Raw genomic sequence first — 14,406 nt, forward strand, 5'->3', positions numbered from 1 at the left:
TACATTTCATTATTCCATAAGCTGATGGGTTTCCTAAAAATAATTAATTTCAGTTTGTATCTTTCCATTGGTGTGACGTTAACGCAATCATTTGCTGCATGGAAAGTGTAATAAACCTAAAATCTCATCTTCTGGCCTTTACTCAACAAATGTTTATGTTGTGATATTTGTTACTGCAAATATTATATAATAAAGACACACATAATCAACATAGATTTCCATCATAAAAATATCTAGAAATAAAGCTTAGCATAGAATAAAACAAACATGTGTACAACTGATATGATCAATAGTTTATACGATTTATTTCACAAGAACAAAAAATATGTTATTCATTATTAAGCATGTTACAAAAATATAACTGGATATTGTTAGTCAAACTAACATCACATCAAAAATAATAGACCTTGAAAAATAACATATAACAATATAATAATCAATCCAGTTCAATGATTTGCTAGGACATAACAGCACCAGGGCTCTCCCATATTTCATCATCGTAAGTATTAGAGATAGATCTGATTTCGTCTGTGCCCGTTGAATAGAGCCCATGGTCAGTGGTCTCTTCAGCATTTTGGATGAAATGTCCTGTCACCGGCTCCTCACTTGCTGCTGAGTCCGCAGGAGGATCCTGAGAAGGTTCTGAGTGTGTATGCAAATACTGGTCAACTACAACAGCATTACTTATTTCCAACTCCTCCGGATAATTAACTTCTGCTGAACTTCTCTGTGCACCAACCAGAGGGGTAAACCGAGCCTCTGCTTCATCTGATGGCCTTTCCTGCCTCTTTGCATGCTCTCCGGGTGAGATCGCTGGTGGGACTTCATCCTCCACCCCGCTCTGGTCTTGAGGTTTGCTCTCCAGGCCAAAGAAGTCGTTTCGGACAACGTAGCGCACACACTGCAGTAGGACATTCCTCTCGTGCCGGATATCTGGGGCTAGTAACTAAACAGAGTGGAAGAAAATAGAGATGCTGCATTATCTCAATCATCTACATTTAAATACCATTTTATTATCTCAATTTAAAATCCTGTGAATATACGCTTGTATAATAATACCATCTCAAGTAGAGTGGGACGACGCGTCTGTGGTGTGTCTTGGTATCCTCCTCTACCGCCCCTTCCTCCTCTGCCTCCTCGTCCTCTTCCCCCTCTTCCTCTTCTGCCGTTAGGAGTGTGAAGGGCCTCTGTAACCTGTGAAGAGGTTTCCAGGCCCCTAGAGGGTCCTCTGTCCTGAGACTTCCGTGGTATTGCATTTAGAAGAGCCTGGTTTTCTTGAACAAGGTCTTTGGCTCTCTGAATAGGGATGGCTGGAACACAATAAAAAAGAATCATGATAGATTCTAGATGTGTTTTTTTTCCTGTTACATGTATATCTCCCAATTTGTATTTTGTCTATCAATGTGTAACAGAATCAAAACAACCTATCTATAAAAAGCTTCAAAAATCATAAAAGTGGTCTTTGTTTGTGAAGATTATGTTGCTGTACAAAAAGTAGTCTTTTCCGCAGCAGCTTGAGCACAGTGGCAAACTCACCTTCTGGTTCCTCATCGCTGTCACTCATGGAGCCATAGTTAGCCACCAGGGAGCCCAGAGCTAAGCTCATCTGTTTGGGGGCCACCACCAGGAAACCAGGTCTGGACTCAGGGGCTGGCTCCTCTTGGTCAGAGTCTTGACGCACATGAGAAACACATCAATTACCACAACAGTTGCGCCTTCTTCTACTATATAAAGCGTATTAAACCAACAAAGACGTGAAAATAACGGCGCAAGGCCATATTTTAGGGGACTGTCTACAGTCTTGTTTGAATACCGGAGTCCTGTGCATGCCAGATGAGTCACTCACCATGGTCGCTGCTGGCCAACGCTCCCAGTGGATCCAAGTCCCTGTGGGGCTGGATGAGGGGCTGTCTCTCTGTGGCACTGCTGTCCAATGGGTCAGGCCCCCGAGGGTGACACCCACGGAACCCTCTGTTTCCCCAGCCACGGCCTCGACCCCGCCCTCTGCCTCTCATCCGTCTGAAAAATATTCACTCTGAGTAAGTCTGGATATACTCTTGTTTCTGTTAGCGATAAAAGGAAAAAAGAAAAGAAAGAATGAGCCTACGCATTTGTAGATTTACCCAAACTGAGCTGTCTCCAGAACGGCCCCCGTCTCCTCCCGCACCTCCATCACTTTCTTCTTCTTGTCCATATTCTGAAGTGTTGGATAGTTTCTGGAAAGTCAAATAGTTATTACATTTTGCTGATCAGAATACGCATCCACGTACAAACACAACATAGAAAATGTTGATTGTCTCGTGATAGAATGCCATTAATAGTTTAAAGATAAATTAAAACGGAAATAGAATTAAAATACTGACTTGCGCCTCTCCTCTCTCCATTTCATAATCTCTTCTGGTGTGTCCAGCTTGATCCTCTTAGTGCCCGGTGCATGGTTCTGCAGTCAGGACATTAAAAAGACAATTAAAAAGATATTAACTAAAAGGAAAATAGTTTTAAGACACACAGCAAGCTTTTCACTTACGTTTTTCCAGTGGATGCTGACGAGTTTTTCATGAGCCATGAAGGTGCAGTCGGGCACAGAACACTGCAAAAGAGATTCGACTTCCATAAATGAAAATGAGAATAATAAGCAATCTATACTTTTAGTGTAGAGTTATTTTAAAGATATATTAATTTACCGTGACATGTTGAGAAACATGCTCATCGTACTTCTCCTGGTGTTTGAAGCCGCGGTCACATGTGTCGCAGAAATGGGAATACTCTGGTTCTTTCTTGTTTTTCTGCTGTGGATTATAAACAGATCAGACGTGGCTGTAGAGTGTACTGCTGGTGTGAAAGTGGTAGTGTTCCAACAGATAAGTACCTTTTTCCCATAGTTATTGGGGGAGCCATAACTCTGTCTCCCACCTCGTTGCCATTCACGACCAAAGTTTTGACCTAAAGACAGGACTGAAAGTTAGAGGCACAACGGCATGGGACAAACAAACACACATCATCTCTTCATTCTAAAAAATAATGTGACAATGGTTTCTTTGGGACTAAAAAGGGGAACTTCGCCAATTTTACACATTAAGATCGTTGCAAACTGTGTCTTCTGTGGCACTGAAGGCACATTGTCAAGTGAGAAACAAACCTGATGATGTCATAGTGATGTCATTGGGGTTATTTCAGAGAAGACGGGCTGAGAAGACTACAAGTTTTTAACACCAAATCGCGGGAGCATCCCTTTAATACTTTCCCCAATGTTTTAAAAGATTAGTTTGTCTAAAAAAACAAAGACTTTACTAATATGGTCAAGGTGGCAGATGCATTACACAGTTGGATTACTTCAGGAACCCATCCATGACTAACATACCTTGGTAAAATGTGATATTTACAGATCATTAAAAGACTGAATCATTACTTTCGTATTGGATTTGATCTTTATTTCCAGACTACTCACCGTGTGGACGTTTCTGTCCATAGCTTCCACGGCTTGAGGGGAAACCAAACTCTGCCGCTGCCCCGTGATGCCATTCCGCCTGGCCGCGGTAGTCCCGGGCGGGCTCGGAGGACGTCTCGCTCCAGCTCCACATGCTGGGCTGGAAGCCGCTCGTGTGCGGCGGCTGCCGCTGCTGGAAATTTAGGAAGGAATTTGGAGGCGGACAGCCGAAGTCCGGCGGAGGATAGTGGCCCTGTTCATTCATACTTCGCACCCGAGTTATTTCTTTGCGTCGGCAGTGAAGCGTATTTTAAGTAAATGTTGGTTTCTCGCCACGCAGCACTCACATGTGCTTGTTTTGCCTCGAGTTTACACATACGTTCGTCACTTCCGCAAAAGCAGGAAGTACATCAAACATATGAAGACAACCAAAATAAACAAAATATGAACGTCCCCCAGTCGCGATGGAAGTTGTGTTGAAGCCGAACATGCCATACTCCACTGCAACCGTATTAGTGTTTTAGGCTTTTCTAAAAAAAAGTATTATTACCTCCATGCAAAAATGTCTCGCGAGATTTGGCACGAACGTTATCTGTTTGGGTTGCCAGGTTGTGAAGAAAACGCCTGTGGATTTATTTTACATTATTGCACATAATTGTACAAAAAGTAACGGGACGCCCGATATGTTCTGAAAAACTTAAATACCTTCAGTTATTGTCATAAATAAGGTTGTACGTCGTTTTTCAGTGGAAAACTCACAGTTGTCTATACTTTTGCGTTAGCTATTCAATGAAACGTAGATATTTGCAGTGTTGAATTGTTAATATCGTATTAAGTTGATATTGTTATATTAATGAAAGTCAAAAATACATCAATTCAGGGTAGTTTTTTAACTTAAACATAACGACACAAAACATTTCTGATATCGGGTGATGTCAAAGCACCAGACCTGGCAACCCAGCAGTTTCCTGGTGCTCGCTTCTCGCCGCGTGTGCTTCACACAGAGTGAGAGCAGCAGCGTGGTTAGTCGGGAAAGCCAGAAGGCTCTCCACATATTCTGCTAAAGTAACTGAGCTGCCTCCAAAATGCTAGTCTTATTCGAGACCGCCGCTGGATATGCGATATTCAAGGTTTGTATTCATCCGCTGTGTCCTGTCATGGAAATAATAATAAAATATGTACGCATTAGCTCTCCGCGTTAGCTTAGGTTAGCCTCGTGGCTAGCTGCCCACGTGCACGTCGCTTCACTTGTCTGTAAAGTTAACGGTAGTGAGTGGAATTAAATAGTATTTTTTTTTAATTAGTGTTCAAGTACGTGAACGGACTAACTTAACGTTTTGCATGTAACGTGACGACAGCTTTGCTAACGTTTGAGCTAACGCGACATGGTAGTAAGGAGGCCCTGTAACCACGTGTGCATGTTGAGGCAGAGTTAACTTAAGGGAAGAGACTCCTCTCAATGCACAACGGTCACATCCATCTTGCAACTTCAGTGAAACTCGTGCATCTGACCAATACCACCTTATTTGAGGATAATGTACTTTTATAGCCTTGTCTAAAGACACGATTGCACCCCGCCACTGCTGGCTTTTTTACTGCATGGCAACTAACCGAGCTTCTGTTATATTTCAGGTCCTTGATGAATCCAAGCTGGAACAAGTGGACAGCCTGTATAAGGAGTTTGAAACTCCTGAAAAGGCGAACAAAATGTAAGTCAGTTGTCATCATGTGATAGTGTGTAGCTCATGTAAAACATGTTTGAACCGTTTCTTCTTTCTGCCCCTGCTAGTTTGAAGCTGAAGCACTTTGAAAAGTTTCAGGACACCACAGAGGCCTTAGCAGGTAACAAGACTTGTCTTTGTGGTTTCTGTGTCTGATTAAAGCGTGAGGCATTCCACTGATTTGTACCACTGAGACAACATCATTTTATGTCAGCACCATGTTTAGATGCCAAAGATGAAACCTTATAAAATAACAGATTTTTCTTTAATTGGGCAAAGTTGCATGCCCAAACTAAAAAGGAGTATATCTGCAAATACTGTCTATTTTAATAATATTTGTATGTTAAAAAAATAGTAACACTTGTGAGATATTGTTCAGATGTTTTACCACTGTGTATGTTACTAGTTAAACGTAAAGATGACAAACAATACAAATTAAAAGCAGAGTCCCCTTATTAGAGCCCATGTGGTTTTAAAGAATGATTGGATCAGATGTTAACTAATTCCCCGGTGAGCCGATTCGACTAACTGTTTTGGGGTTTTATACATTTGTTTGTCCGTTTGTGTATTTAATACGCTGTTCCCAACCTCTGCCACGCAGCTGCCACTGCCCTTACTGAGGGAAAAATTGGCAAGAGTTTGAAGAAAGTGCTAAAGAAGTTTGTGGCCACAGAAGCTCATGAGCAGCTGGCCATCAGCGACGCAAAACTCGGCGGGGTTATCAAAGTAAGTGACTCGATTGCTACGCACGTCGATCCACGCGTTAAATACAAGAGTTCATGCTCCTAACCGGCTCTGGTTTTCAGGAAAAGATGGAACTGAGCTGTGTCCACAACTCTGCCGTGGCGGAGCTTATGCGGTGCATCAGGGGTCAGATGGAGAGCCTCATCACCGGCCTTCCCGCCAAGGAGCTCAGCGCCATGTCACTCGGATTAGCTCACAGGTACGTGGCGCACAGACGCAGCAACTCATAAATGCGGCCACTGCCTATGATTACACTTGCTGTCCGAAACCTCCCATGTGGATTATCCTCAGCATTCGTCACTACCGCTGAGGCAGAAATCTCCCCAAGCACAGAAATATTTAAAAAAATAGTTTGCCATGTGAAATAACTCATCCTTTCTGTGTGTTCTCCAGTTTATCCCGCTACAAGCTGAAGTTCAGTCCAGACAAAGTGGACACTATGATTGTGCAGGCCATCTGTAAGTTGTTTTTTCACGAAGCTAGAATATTTACTAATTACCCTTTTTCATTATCGCATTTTCTCACTTATCGGATTAGTGGTAGTCTGTTTGTATTCGAATATGCGGTTTGACTTTTTTGTCCTTGCCTCTTCAGGTCTTTTGGATGACCTGGATAAGGAGCTCAACAACTACGTTATGCGCTGCAGAGAGTGGTACGGCTGGCACTTTCCTGAGCTGGGAAAGGTAGTCACTGACAACATGGCCTACTGCAAATCTGTCCGCAAAATAGGTACAAAATAATTTGCATTTGCACATAACTATTTAAAGAGGTATGTTAGTGATTTTAGTATGCACTATTGCAAAGCTAGAAGGCTTTCAATAGATTAGAATTGTTATGGTATGTGCATCAGAGGCTCATTTCCACAACGGTCCCTAGATCAGCTGTAAACGATGCACCACAAACAATTCCCAAGTAACCAAATGTGTGTCTTCTAGGCGACCGCACAAATGTGGCCGGCTCCGATCTGTCAGACATTCTTCCCGAGGAAGTCGAGGCTGAGGTCAAACTAGCCGCAGAGATCTCTATGGGAACAGAAGTCTCGGAGCAGGACATCGGCAACATCAGGCACCTGTGCGATCAGGTTTGTCTCTTCCTTACCGTTCAACATCGGAGCGATCAAGTGACAGTTGTGATGATGAAGACATGTCGTCTTTACCCTGAAACAACATGTGGGTTTTCAGTCACTACCTCATCTGAACAGTCACAGATTGCGGCTCCTGCTCTCGGTCACACGGCTGCTTTGACCCCGTTACCTGCTAGCAGCTGTAAAACAAGTCTTATCTCGTTTTTTTCCCTATAGGTGATTGACATCACGGAGTACCGCACTCAGCTGTACGACTACCTGAAGAACAGAATGATGGCCATCGCCCCCAACCTGACCGTGATGGTGGGCGAGTTGGTCGGAGCCCGTCTCATCTCGCATGCAGGTGAGTCACAGACAGGTGACGTTGTGAAAGCCAGCCAAGCGGTGATGATGACGACATGATGTCGCTTCCCTGATTAAAAAAATGATGCTTTTAAGTCACTACCTCATCTGAGCTTGTGTCTTTCAGGGTCAATAAGCAGCTACCGGGGAAAGCAATGCACTAACTGTCTTTCCTGTTGCTGCAAGGTTCCCTTCTGAATCTGGCCAAGCATCCAGCGTCCACGGTGCAGATCCTCGGAGCAGAGAAGGCTCTGTTCAGAGCCCTGAAGACTCGCAAAGACACACCCAAGTACGGTCTCATCTACCATGCCTCCCTTGTGGGTCAGACCAGTGCCAAAAATAAGGGCAAGGTAAGTTCAGAAGGACACGTAACTGAACTAGTCATGTTTGAGTCCGGTGGTGAGACATAAACATGACCGTTGTTTTTTATTGTCCAGATCTCCAGAATGCTGGCAGCTAAAGCAGCGCTAGCTATTCGCTATGATGCTCTGGGAGAGGACACCAATGCCGAAATGGGAGTGGAAAACCGTGCCAAACTGGAGGTTAGGCTGCGCCACCTGGAGGAGAAAGGAGTAAGTACAACTGCAAGAGAAATATTTTTTTTCTTAATTATGCATAAAGCCAGTCGGAGTAAAACGTTTTGTCTTGAGAGGTTACGCTCCATATACGTTCCTGCTTATGTGCACAATATCGAATGATTTCATCATGATACTGTGCAGTTAATTTGGTCTGTTTATGTAGCTGATATCTGCTCTGGGCTTTCTCTCTGCTGGTCATCTTATTTTGTCTCCATTTATTTTTCTTCTCTTCTCAGATCCGAAGAATCAGTGGAACCGGCAAAGCAATGGCAATGGCAGACAAATACCAGCACAAGAGGTCAATACTCCTGAACGGCCTTTTCCCAACAATTATACATTACCACATATATAAATATGAACAATGTTGACCCTCTCGTTTCTCCACAGTGAAGTGAGAGTTTACGATCCATCCGGCGATTCAACTATTCCCTCCACCTCAAAGAAGAGGAAGTTTGAGGAGGTAGAACAGGCTGAAGAGCCCGTAACACCAAAGGTCAAATCCAAAAAGGCCAAAAAACAACCAGTAAAAGAAGGTGGGTAGACTGGAAACAAATGCCACCTTGTGGTGAAGTGCACACAATGAAGATTATGATGCTTAATATCTTTCTTTTTCCCGCATTTTCTGTAGAAGAAGAAGAAGAAGAAGAAGCAGCAGCACCAGAGGAGATGCCCAAGAAAAAGAAGAAGAAAAGGAAAGTCGAGGAGGAACCCGAAGAAGCAAAAACTGAAGAGGAAGAGGTCGCAGTTACAGAGGTAGAGATCTGTTTAAACCTGATCTACAGACTATTCACACGAGATTTCCAGTTTGTTTTTAGCTCACTTCTGTTCTCTCTCTCTCCCCAGTCAACAAAAAAGAAGAAGAAGAAAAAGAAGACCAAGGACGAGGAAGATGAGTGAAATAGTGGAGAGTGTATATATTTTCTGTTTTAGTTATGTCATTTTAGTTTTGTGTCATACATTTATATCTAATAAGGGCACAGCTGTATTCAGTGCTTGTTTCTGAACATCAAGAAAGAAAAAGTGCACATTAAAGAACAATTTAAACCTACCATCTCCTTTGATGACAGAGTATGGTGTGGTTTAAAACCATTGGATTTCCAGTTATTCCAGTGAAAATGTAAATATATTTTTCCCAATGATCTAGCCATGTTTGGCTGTTTTTTTTTTTTATTGTGAACGGATCTACATCAAACTCGTATTAAAATCAATAGATTCCTCCATTCGAGAGTGACAGCCCTTTATTGTCTAAGACTGAAGTCTGTCTGCTGAGATACATTGTTTTGTTATAGTTTGGTTGTACAGAGGTATCGATGTACAAAGTAATTTGATTTGATTACTTAATTGCAAGACTCTGTAACTAAAATGTACACCCACTATCTTTTTTTTTTACTGCGTATAGTTGCTTTACCTGAAGCAAGACTAAGGACAAAACTTTTACATGCGTTTTGAATGAACAAATAGAAACACATCTACATCCTTCTATGTTCAATGTTATGATTTGTTAAAGTGCAACTATATGTAGAGCATTTATATAACAAGTCATGACAAATATGATGTGCTACAACCTGGTTGTTAGAGCATGGTCCTGGTTTAATTAACGGTACTTTATTGTCCTTTGAGGCCATTTCACGCTTTTGTCCCCATTTTATTTTGCATGGTTTTATTGACTAAATGTGTAACGATTTCAGGTAAACATTTGTAGCACATATAAAATAAAAGATTAAAGGGCTATTGCGTTACAAAAAAACATATATGATTAACCTGATCCAGCACAAATTTTGAGCCTTAACCATCCCTAACTATAGATCTGCGCTAGCCCTAACTGAAAGTGCCATCAGTTACCTTTGAATGTGGTGAGTGTGTCTGCCCCCTGGACTGAAAGTGGGGCAATATGGTACTATCATCTCTCTAGTGGGGTAATATGATACAATAAGCTCTCTAGTAGGGTAATAGGGTACAATAAGCTCTCTAGTGGGGTAATATAGGCTATATAAGCTGCACGGTGGTGTAGTGACGCTCCACAGCAAGAGGGCCCAGGGTTCGTACATTGGTCTACATTTTAGATTCTTATTTTCTTATGTGAGATTTGTGCTACTTAATATACACATGATAAGACGATACATGAATATATAATAGCAAAACACTCACATGGTATTTGTTTCTGCATCACAGCACATTGAGTACTTTTACTTTAGGAGTGTTGCTCGTTTTTACATCCAACGGTGTTACTGAGGGCCAGGCATTACTGGAGGAGCGCAGAGCCGAATCATCGATCGTTTGCCTCCGCGCTCGACCGACGCGCCTGGATTTTGTACCACATGGCAGGACTGCACGAGAGTCGGCGGTGTTATGAAGGAACAGATTGATTAGATACTTAGCCTTGCCACTGATGCGTTGGAGAAATTTACAAGCAAACCAAAATGTCGCAGTTACAAGCGAGGTTCTTCACAGACAACAAAAGGTGAGCCCTCATTCCCTTTTTGACGAAACGTAAGAGAAGGAAAGGGGGAAAGGAATAGCTAGCAAGCGGGCTAACGAGCTGTGTCGACCAGTAAACAGTACGACGTGACTGTGAGACACGACCCTGCTTTTCACTCACGCACGTGGACTGTACGTTGAGAGACGTAGCCTCTTTTCCACAGTTAGCCGCGTAACCCCGTCTTTGCTGGTTTTTAGCTAGTTGGGTTAGCCAGCTAATGCTAACAATTTGCTCCAGTAACGAATCTATTACATATCCAAATATATGCGCGTATTTGATGGGTGTGAGTCCTGGTATTAACCTGGAAGCACGCCTCTCTTTATAGGTACGTTGTCGATGATGTCCCGTTCTCCATCCCTGGTGCCTCTGAAGTGCAGGACCTCAGCAATGTCATCAACAAGCTGCTGGAGGCGAAAAATGGTAATACAAATTGTACTTGTATGTGTTATTATTTCTGCTACCCGGCTGAGGTTCAAATTACACCTTGGCTGTCTTTTCGTTGGCCGAAAAGAAAATGTGACCTGACTCAATTTTGCATTGCTATTATTGTATTGTTCATTTAATTCAATAATTAATTCTGTAATATCTTGAATGTTTAATAATGTATATCATGTGTGCTTTCTTTGTTTTTTTTTCCGCAGCATCTCACAGCAAAGTGGAGTTCGACTTCCTGGTCAGGGGTCAGTTCCTGCGCACGTCGCTGTCCACTCACATGGACGCAGAAGGCATATCAACGGTACAACCAGTCCTGTCGCTTAGACCTGACTAAATACTCCATGTTTTCATAGTCTTCTTTGAATTATAAGGAAGTAGGGATCGGCATAAGAAAGAAAGAGCTTGGGATTTAATCCTAAACCAGCAGAAATCCCAATGGGGACTGAATTCTGAATTATCTGTGAATGCATCCTCACGATATTAATGCATCAGTGTGTCTGCCTGTGTTTTCAGGAAGACGTGGTGGAGATAGAGTATGTAGAGCGGATCACAGCACCAGAGCCCGAGGAGTGCATGATGCACGATGACTGGATTAGCTCTGTGGATGCAGATGCTGAATGGTAAGACGGCAGACACCCCACACTTACTTTCTTATGATATATCTTCAAGTCCATGTCATAAACAAAATTCAACAATGTGATGTTTGTTTTGCTTATTCGTATGTTGTTGTTTTTGGTTGCAGGATCCTAACGGGGTCATATGACAAGACGGCCAGGATCTGGTCTTTGGAGGGCAAGGCGGTGATGACGGTGGCCGGACACGCGGATGTGGTGAAAGACGTAGCCTGGGTCAAAAGAGGTGAGGGGGGGAGGAGATAGAGTGGCGGACATTTCACTTTGTTTGTGATACCGACAGCCTTTCTTTAAAAAACATCTTGTGTGGACGTTTCGCTGCAGATGGTCTGACCTCGCTGCTGCTGACGGCCTCTCTGGACCAGACCCTCCTGCTGTGGGAGTGGAACTCCGAGAGGAACAAGGTGAAAGCCAGACACTGCTGCCGGGGACACGCGGGGAGCGTCGACACTGTTGCCACAGATCCCACCGGCTCAAAGGTACAGAGGGATGGGGGCGCAATGAGTAGGAAAAATGGTAGGGGTTTCAAAGTGTGTCAGTTCAAGCATTTGTGTTGCTCCTCATGCAGTTCTGCAGCGGCTCCTGGGACAAAATGTTGAAGATCTGGTCAGCAGGTAGGTCACCAGGGCGGCTGATTGCATGTTAAGCATTACGTAGCGAAAAGCAACTCTCCCAACACGCTTCAACCTTTCCCGTCAGTGCCCACGGACGAGGCAGACGAGGTCGAAGAACCCACCGACAGGCCGAGGAAGAAACAGAAGACTCAACAGCTCGGCCTTACCAGGGTGAGTGGAGCCATATCCCTCTTCAGTACGGCTAACCTGGTGATGTAGCCATGGATGCACGAGTTGACAATTTGAACGTGACGTGATGTCACCAAAACGAGGATCCCGTTTTGTCTCGCAGACCCCCCTGATGACGTTATCGGGACACAACGAGGCGGTCTCCTCCGTCCTGTGGTGTGACAGCGAGGAAATTTACAGTGCATCATGGGACCACACCATCCGCGTGTGGGACGTGGTGACGGGAGGAATGAAGACTACGCTGGTGAGGAGAAACACTGAGGAGCCGGCGCTGGGTCAGGCCGTATGTAAGACATTATATGTTTGTCATTGTCTCTGATGATAATGTTTTTTATCCTTTCCACAGACGGGAAGCAAAGTGTTTAACTGTATTTCCTACTCGCCTCTGTGTCGACGACTGGCCTCCGGCAGCACCGACCGACACATCAGACTGTGGGACCCTCGCACCAAAGGTACCGCTGTGCCCTCACTACACCGGGCTGCCAAAAAAACACAATCATTGATGTTTCAGCAGCATCGTCCCTCTTTAAAAAATCGCCTCTTCTTCCCTGCAGATGGGTCGCTGGTGCTGCTGTCGCTGACCTCTCATACCGGCTGGGTCACCGCTGTGAAGTGGGCGCCGTCCCATGAGCACCAGCTGGTCTCCGGTTCCCTCGACAACCTGGTCAAACTGTGGGACACCAGAAGGTCTGTGAAGCACGTGAATGCGCTGTAGGATTTTTATTCCAATCAAAAGTCAGAAACTTATTTTCCTCACTTCTCAAAACATTCTAGTTTGTCTTATTTAATTTTGCTGATAGTTTAGACCTGAATTGCATTTTCAGTGACTAATGAGAGCAAAAGCTGGAACATGAGCCGTAATGTGTCGGTATGACGTAGAGCAGGACATCCTGTCTGGAAGAAGCTTCCTGTCTTTGTCAGAATAAAATGCAGTTCAGCCTACACCCACCGCATCTCAACAATCAAGTTTGTCTTTTGCGACTATTTTATGTTTGGTGCATGTTTTGTCCTTTTTCTATGTGAATAAAGTGAACTTGTTGCTTTCCTCTCTCCCAGCTGTAAGGCTCCTCTGTATGACCTGGCGGCCCATGAGGACAAAGTGTTTTGTGTGGACTGGACAGAAAACGGGGTGAGACTGATTTCCACAAATCTAATCCCAAAATGAAAAATATGCTGTGGTTGAATATGTAAAGTGAAATCAAAGTGTAACTTTCTCTCCTTTTTTTAAATTCTTTTCTTTTTTTTCAGCTGATGTTGAGTGGAGGTGCAGATAACAAACTGTACACCTACAAATACTCGGCCTCTCCGACAGATGCCGGGGCGTAGGCTGCACACAGATCCCCACAGGCAATAAAGAATGATGGACATTATCAGTGGTGTGACAGCCGAGGAAAGTGGCAGCGTCTTAGGAGTTTTGTACAGCGCAAAACGTTTCTTGCTTTGTACTTTCTGGTTATTTTGAGCTCAAATTTTACACATATTTTCTTATGGATTGTCTTTGTCTTCCTGTTACCCCAAGAAAACTATAAATTAATTTTGTCTCTATTCACGTGTCATTCATTCATGCTTGATGGTAGATTTGTGATATTTGAATGGTGGAAATGAGTGAAAGTAAAAGGGGCATTTTAGAAATGCAACAGTGATCAGATGAAAATGACCAGAAAAGATTCCACATATGCAAACTATATTAAAGTATTGTGTTAATTTGTCATTGGTTGTTTCTTTACCTCCAGTTTAGCTTAATGGCCTTTTGATAATGGAATTGCGACATCAGTGAATATACCCATATATTGGGACATTATTCCTGAAATATTGTTTGATATATTTTATATATTTCACTCTTTTTTACGGTTACAGTAGTGCATGATCACTGTCCTTATGTTTTTACCCAGCAAAATATTCCTCAGACTGTTCAACGAAGAGAGGATGTGAAACATAGGTGTCACTCGGGTTGTTTTTATTTTTCTACGATAAGGAAGTGAGGAGACTTGAGTCGGCTTTCAATTAAGAAAAAAACAACGAATATTGTTTGTGCTGCTTTTATTCATTTCATACACATTCACACTCAAAATATTTAACTTGAGGTACGATCAATTCAAACTGGTTATCAGGTTTGTAGTCCTAACTTTCGCAGCTAATTATCCCCATGTGAGTGGCTTCT

General features: G+C 43.2%; 3 protein-coding genes and 2 non-coding genes across 10 annotated transcripts; 4 read left to right on the plus strand and 1 right to left on the minus strand.

Annotated features, from left to right (window-relative positions):
* Positions 1 to 288: 288 nt before the first annotated feature.
* Positions 289 to 3,822, minus strand: nufip1 (nuclear FMR1 interacting protein 1). Of its 2 annotated transcripts, none has more exons than XM_068590528.1 (10): positions 3,449 to 3,822; positions 2,870 to 2,943; positions 2,685 to 2,786; positions 2,528 to 2,590; positions 2,364 to 2,440; positions 2,124 to 2,216; positions 1,847 to 2,019; positions 1,537 to 1,671; positions 1,060 to 1,310; positions 289 to 946 (listed from the first exon to the last, which is right to left on the minus strand). In XM_068590528.1, the coding sequence occupies exons 1-10, from the start codon at positions 3,690 to 3,692 to the stop codon at positions 458 to 460; spliced, it is 1,701 nt and encodes a 566-aa protein (XP_068446629.1). In that variant the 5' UTR covers positions 3,693 to 3,822; the 3' UTR covers positions 289 to 457. The 2 variants fall into 2 exon arrangements, with proteins under 2 accessions (XP_068446629.1, XP_068446628.1); XM_068590527.1 differs by having other exon boundaries at positions 2,685 to 2,789.
* Positions 3,823 to 4,417: 595 nt separating this feature from the next.
* nop58 (NOP58 ribonucleoprotein homolog (yeast)) lies at positions 4,418 to 9,116 on the plus strand. Of its 5 annotated transcripts, none has more exons than XM_068590531.1 (15): positions 4,418 to 4,557; positions 5,060 to 5,136; positions 5,217 to 5,269; positions 5,750 to 5,874; positions 5,955 to 6,091; positions 6,286 to 6,350; positions 6,487 to 6,621; positions 6,828 to 6,973; positions 7,193 to 7,319; positions 7,505 to 7,668; positions 7,756 to 7,890; positions 8,133 to 8,194; positions 8,284 to 8,429; positions 8,525 to 8,649; positions 8,740 to 9,116. In XM_068590531.1, exons 1-15 carry the CDS (start codon positions 4,513 to 4,515, stop codon positions 8,791 to 8,793), a joined length of 1,596 nt encoding a protein of 531 aa, XP_068446632.1. In that variant the 5' UTR covers positions 4,418 to 4,512; the 3' UTR covers positions 8,794 to 9,116. The 5 variants fall into 5 exon arrangements, with proteins under 5 accessions (XP_068446632.1, XP_068446634.1, XP_068446635.1 ...); XM_068590533.1 differs by having other exon boundaries at positions 8,528 to 8,649; XM_068590534.1 differs by having other exon boundaries at positions 8,531 to 8,649.
* LOC137794333 (small nucleolar RNA SNORD11B) lies at positions 7,014 to 7,096 on the plus strand. Its single transcript, XR_011078294.1, has one exon. It is a non-coding gene; the product is annotated as a small nucleolar RNA SNORD11B (small nucleolar RNA).
* LOC137794334 (small nucleolar RNA SNORD11B) lies at positions 7,353 to 7,437 on the plus strand. Its single transcript, XR_011078295.1, has one exon. It is a non-coding gene; the product is annotated as a small nucleolar RNA SNORD11B (small nucleolar RNA).
* A 1,092-nt stretch (positions 9,117 to 10,208) lies between the features above and the next one.
* On the plus strand, positions 10,209 to 13,790 carry wdr12 (WD repeat domain 12). The gene is made up of 13 exons (XM_068590535.1): positions 10,209 to 10,357; positions 10,701 to 10,795; positions 11,017 to 11,111; positions 11,324 to 11,430; positions 11,553 to 11,668; positions 11,767 to 11,921; positions 12,011 to 12,056; positions 12,142 to 12,227; positions 12,349 to 12,489; positions 12,592 to 12,697; positions 12,800 to 12,932; positions 13,302 to 13,374; positions 13,494 to 13,790. The coding sequence occupies exons 1-13, from the start codon at positions 10,317 to 10,319 to the stop codon at positions 13,569 to 13,571; spliced, it is 1,272 nt and encodes a 423-aa protein (XP_068446636.1). The 5' UTR covers positions 10,209 to 10,316; the 3' UTR covers positions 13,572 to 13,790.
* The last annotated feature ends 616 nt before the right edge of the window (positions 13,791 to 14,406 follow it).

This window comes from Clinocottus analis, unplaced genomic scaffold (genome assembly GCF_023055335.1).
Source record: "Clinocottus analis isolate CAN_PGR_092001 unplaced genomic scaffold, fCliAna1.0.p SCAF_24, whole genome shotgun sequence".
Classification (NCBI taxonomy): Eukaryota; Metazoa; Chordata; class Actinopteri; order Perciformes; family Cottidae; genus Clinocottus; species Clinocottus analis.

Excerpts from the sequence above, each read along its gene's own strand:
- nop58 (XM_068590529.1), top strand. The coding sequence starts at position 4,887 with ATGCACAACGGTCACATCCATCTTGCAACTTCAGTGAAACTCGTGCAT. Across the intron at positions 8,195-8,283 it reads GACAAATACCAGCACAAGAG|TGAAGTGAGAGTTTACGATC; the intron begins GTCAATACTCCT and ends GTTTCTCCACAG. Across the intron at positions 8,430-8,527 it reads AAAACAACCAGTAAAAGAAG|AAGAAGAAGAAGAAGAAGCA; the intron begins GTGGGTAGACTG and ends TTTCTGTAGAAG.
- nufip1 (XM_068590527.1), bottom strand. The coding sequence starts at position 3,692 with ATGAATGAACAGGGCCACTATCCTCCGCCGGACTTCGGCTGTCCGCCT. Across the intron at positions 2,790-2,869 it reads CCAATAACTATGGGAAAAAG|CAGAAAAACAAGAAAGAACC; the intron begins GTACTTATCTGT and ends TATAATCCACAG. Across the intron at positions 947-1,059 it reads GTCCCACTCTACTTGAGATG|TTACTAGCCCCAGATATCCG; the intron begins GTATTATTATAC and ends CACTCTGTTTAG.
- wdr12 (XM_068590535.1), top strand. The coding sequence starts at position 10,317 with ATGTCGCAGTTACAAGCGAGGTTCTTCACAGACAACAAAAG. Across the intron at positions 11,112-11,323 it reads ACGCAGAAGGCATATCAACG|GAAGACGTGGTGGAGATAGA; the intron begins GTACAACCAGTC and ends CTGTGTTTTCAG. Across the intron at positions 11,669-11,766 it reads CGTAGCCTGGGTCAAAAGAG|ATGGTCTGACCTCGCTGCTG; the intron begins GTGAGGGGGGGA and ends GTTTCGCTGCAG.